Below are 5,257 nucleotides of genomic sequence, written 5' to 3' on the forward strand. Positions count from 1 at the left end.
AAGATACTAGAGTCTTGCTGCTTGAGGCCGATAATACCTATCTTGATTGTTTATATGATCATTGCTCATAGCTTTTCGTTGGTTCAGACTTGTTCATATCTCTAATTAGCTTACATATACCGCGCGCATAATCAGGGGAGTATATTTGTTGGCACATATGCTGATGATCTAATATTACCAAATCAACCAAAAGGTATATCCGGATGATGGGCAAAAGGGAGGTCAAGAATTGATGCCACTTCTCACCAGCAGCCATGTTAATATTATCTTATACAAACACATAGCAGAGATACGCCCATAACACCCCCCCCCCCCCCCCCCCCCCCGCAATCTATCATGCAAAAGCACACAAATATATATACTCTGTCTTGTCACAGCAAAGGTAGTGATCACAAACTTACAGGCTAAAGCAAGCGAGAAAAAGGATCAGGAGCAAGTACACTGAGTGCTGCAAAGTTGAGCTGCAGCTAGCAAGCAGGCCACACAAGCGTAACAGGAGAGTATATGTAACGTAACCGTGGAGAGCATCAGAGCAGAAGCTAGCTGGAGCCATGGCCACGGCCCTTTCCTCCCTTAACACTCGACACGCGTCGGCGATCTTCAGCTCTCAAACAGCTCCCGGTGACACACGGTCAACATACAACCGATCCTTCACCTCTCCACCATGTGTAGGAGCTGAGCTGAACTGGTCACACTAGTGCCACAAGTACATCACATGACGCACACGATCGATCCGCTACTGAATTTAACTGAAGAGCTGAACAGTCTCTACAAGGAGCGAGCGAGCTCGGCGCAAGGCGAGCTATGGTTATTTGATGGCCAGATAGGCTAAATAGCAATAGTAGCTTAGGTTGAAAGATTGATAAGCCTTGCATGCCCCAGGCATGCAAAGATGATGGGATCTCAGTAACTCAGTACGTAGTGTTGCGTAATGGTGCAGTACGTTGCTGCAGGTGATCGATCAACGGCGGCGAGCGGCGGTCTCCCGCTGCGCGTTGAAGTAGACGGCGGCGACGGGGAGGCCGAGGTCGTTATCGGCGGCGAAGCGGCGGGTGCTGAAGTAGTCCCTGGAGGAGGGGGCACGCACCCCCTGGCGGCACTTCTGCTTGAACAGCGCGAAGACGAACCTGTGGATGCCGATGTAGGGCTTGGGGCTCTCGTACATCACCAACTCCCTTCCTGCATGCATGAAAACTCTTTGGTTAGAGTTTCTGTAGTGCATATGATCTCTCCTAAATAAAGTTCATTCATTGCAGAATTATTAAGCTAATATAAAGTCGGTTGTAAGAAAATTAAGTCGATGATGAAGGACTTACCAAAAGAAGCATCAGTTGTTCCAGGAATATCAGTGACGATCCTGTAAGGTGTGTGTCCAACAAAGATTGCACTTGTCAGATATATTTTATGCGCAACCATACTATATTTGTGCCCATAGTTCCTTTTTTAGTAGAATTTGTGCATCGCCAAAGCACTAATCGTACAAGCTCGATATATATAGTCAACTATTCGTCATACTTAAGCATGCTTGAATCATTATTTATACTTTGTTCTTTCTTAATTACTCCCGAACAAAAAATGATAGTGTTCGCATGCTTATTACCAGTGGAGATGCTCTCTCAGGTATGAATCACTAGGCCCTGGTACATCTGGGTCAGTCATGACCTGAAGAACAGAACAACAGCACACTTTTAAAGCTGAAAAGCACAGTACTTCGCACAGCTGATGCACACACCTTATAAGCTAAGAGACTAACTGAATCATAACATCTCATAATAGACCAGCAGTTGGGCACAAACCAGTGTGAAGAAGGACCTCATGTCGTCGCCCCCGACCTCGACGCGCGGCTTGGACACGATCGCCGACGGGAAGAACTCATGGCCGTTGAACACCTGCTTGTTGGAGCTGTAGGTCACCGTCATCTTCACCGTGGGGTTGAAGTTGTCGATGACTTCCCCGATCACCTTGCCCATCACGAGAGGCTCCAGCACCCTAGACATGGCGGCTAAGCTTGGAGTGCTCAAGAGGGCGCCTGTGATGACGAGAGATATATCTGGAGGTTGCTAGCACTAGCAGTCTCTTGGTGATCACGAGACAGACAGTCTTGAGGATTGTGGCTGGGTGGGAGGTGCACTCCTCTATTTATAGCCGTCTGGAGCTTGGCCAGCTAGCCGGGCTGCGGGGAGAAATGGAGTGTGTGAATGATTAATAGCATTTTTTATCCCGTCGTCGTTTTCGCCTGAATCATTGCCTTATTATTGCAAAACTCAGGCACAAAACAAAAAGGCTCCGAATCTGATTAATTCCTAAAAGTTCGATAAGGACATACATGTGCTCCGTTTGATTCTCTTTTTTACCTTTCTTTTTGTACATGCATTGACATTGTCTCCAATATATATATACATGCATCTTCAACAATTACGTTTTATATTATTAAAAATATAGAGAGATTGGACAATAATTATAATGAAAAATCCACTAAATCACTCTTATGTGACGAATAATGATGTTGATATATATACAGTAGTGATGGCAGTGTTTCGTTGCACCTGTTCCGAAATGGCATATATTCATTTGAGAATGGAAAGGGTATATGTGGCATATACGTTTGAACTGTGGCATTAATTTTGGTGAAAGAAGCTTGTTGAACTTATGCGCAGGGTCCACATTTGTCAAAAAAAGAAAAGCCTATTGCCATACACGCGCCTACAATGTCACAAGTTGGAGTAGATCAATGTGTCTCCGAGTGTCTCTGATATACTCCTTCCGTTCCAAATTGAAGGTCGTTTTGATTTTTCTATATTCATAGATATTATTATGCACCTATACATAGTATGCATAATAATTTCTATGAACTAAAAAAGCTAAAACGAACTACAATTTGGGACGGAGGGAGCAGTATATCATTTTAGAGAAGCCCTTTACCCTTTGGAGATTTGATTTATTTGTGATAACAACAAGCGGGGTGGATGAAGTGGCGTCAAGTATCAGTAATTTTATATGAAAAGAGGATACCATTGAAGCTAAAAGGCAAGTTTTATAGGACGGCGATTAGACCTGCAATGCTATATGGTGCAGAATGTTGGCCTACAAAAAGACGTCATGTCCAGCAGATAAGAGTTGCGAAAATACGTATGTTGCTTCGGATTTATGGTCATACAAGAAGGGATCGAGTCTGGAATGAGGATATATGTGATAGGTTAGGGGTAGTACCAATTGAAGAAAAGCTTATCCAACACCGATTGAGATGGTTTGGACATGTCCAACGAAGGCCTCCGAAGGCACCGGTGCGTAGTGGAACCCTAAGGCGTGACAGTAATGTGAAGAGAGGCAGAGGAAGACCAAAATTAACATGGGAAGAGGTAATTAAAGGAGATTTGAAGGGATGAAATATACCCAAAGATTTAGCTCTGGATAGGATTGCTTGGAAAACAGCTATTCATGTGCCTGAATCCTAATTTGTAGCTCTTGTTGGGTTTCAACTCTAGCCTACCCCAATTTGCTTGGGACTGGAAGGCTATGTTGTTGTTGTTGATGATGATGATGACAAGTGCAACGCCTCACCAACATACTGTAACTGAACTGTGTGTATGCCTGCTATTGAAATGCTAGTACCAGTACTTCTTTAACTCGCAACTGCATGCACTCGATTTTCTTTTTGTTTAAAGAAGATGACTGGAACTAATTAATTTACTACTAGGGAATGCGCCATCAGTACCGGTTGGGAACCCCTAAACCGGTTTACTAGTGCGGTACTAAAGGAGGGTCTTTAGTACCAGTTGAAATAACGATACTAAAGGAGTATTAAAAAATAAAAAAATTGAAATCCCCACCGGCCCTACCCTTCCTGACCTCGCCCACTGCCGGCCCCCGCCACCCCAGCCTCCCGCCCGCGCTCTCGCCGCCACTCCCGGCCTGCCACCACTCCCAGCCAGCCCGCCCGCCCGCCGCCGCTCCTGGCCCGCCCGCCTGCTGCCTGCCGTCACCGCCGCCACCTCACATCACCCGTCGCTGCTCCTCACTGCCAGTGAGGGGCGAGCGGAGGGGGGAGGGGAGGGGAGGCATAGGAGTGAGGGTGTTGTGTGTGTGTGAGAGAGAGAGAGAGAGCGAGAGAGAGAGAGAGAGAGGAGAGAGGAGGAGGGGAGGAGCGGGTGGATAAGGTGCCGGGTGGAGCGGGACGGGAGGTTTTAGTACCGGCTGGGAGTTCCACACGGTACCCTTTAGTATCGGTACTAAAGGGGGTCATGAGGGCTCCTCAGGGACTATCCGTTAGGTTCGGTACTAATGCTCACATTAGTACCGGGTCAAAATGCAACCGGTACTGAGCCTCGGGATGAATGCTCAGTTTTCTAGTAGTGATTGCATATGCATTCATATAGGAATGTACTCCTTCCATTCCAAATTACAGGTCATTTTAATTTTTCTAGGTTCATAGATATTATTATACATCTAGATATAAAAGTTAAAACGACCTATAATCGGAATGGAGGGAGTAGTTGATTAGCTAATTACTCCGCTTATAGCCAATTGCCACGTTGTCTCTCTGAGCATATATGGACTAGCTGCAACGGTTGTGAAATGTGTGTGTATTTTCTTCAGGATTTGACCTGAATTGTTCGGCGGATTCCCACGTGTTACGCACCCATTTGTCACTTTATTCTTGACTATTCCGATTCTACCAAATGGAGGCCGTTAGGTCCTGGTCGCCCTAGCTAATGGCGCTTCCAAAGGTGAAGCTATTGTCCTTGGCTACTAGCTAGAAATGTAAACGGAGGGCTAGTTTAATTGTAAACAAGGGATGAGCACGAAAGCCGTCGTGCTTTCATTTCACATGCATATGATAATTTCTCGCTGTTTTACCTAAACATAGTTTCATCATGCAATTATTGTATCAGGTATCGAAAATATATTATGATCCGTGTTCAAAATAGTAAGCTATAGCGGCGTTATAATTTTTTTTTTCTAACTGCCGCTACAATAGCGTAGTACTAAATAGCGGACTATAGCGGCCGAGAAAAACCCTCCGCTAAATGTCATAGTGTAGTACTAGAACATTGATTATAATATGATTTGGTAATAATGTAGCCATTTAGAACAGGCAGACAACAATGAGGCCGGGGCAAAAGCCAGCCTTTTATGATCCATGTAATGGTACCGAGAGGTACCACTCAACATAATGTGAGAAAGTACCCTAGTTACAAAATTTTAATATCAAGTAGCAAACTAAATTTTTTGTACATGTTATTATGTTTCCATGGTA

At 44.9% G+C, this 5,257-nt stretch overlaps 1 protein-coding gene across 1 annotated transcript; it reads right to left on the reverse strand.

The window, feature by feature from the left end:
• Positions 1-337: 337 nt before the first annotated feature.
• On the reverse strand, positions 338-2,150 carry LOC117864987 (CEN-like protein 1). The gene is made up of 4 exons (XM_034749051.2): positions 1,797-2,150; positions 1,601-1,662; positions 1,317-1,357; positions 338-1,179 (listed from the first exon to the last, which is right to left on the reverse strand). Exons 1-4 carry the CDS (start codon positions 1,995-1,997, stop codon positions 962-964), a joined length of 522 nt encoding a protein of 173 aa, XP_034604942.1. The 5' UTR covers positions 1,998-2,150; the 3' UTR covers positions 338-961.
• Positions 2,151-5,257: the final 3,107 nt, after the last annotated feature.

This window comes from Setaria viridis, chromosome 7 (genome assembly GCF_005286985.2).
Source record: "Setaria viridis chromosome 7, Setaria_viridis_v4.0, whole genome shotgun sequence".
Taxonomy (NCBI): Eukaryota; Viridiplantae; Streptophyta; class Magnoliopsida; order Poales; family Poaceae; genus Setaria; species Setaria viridis.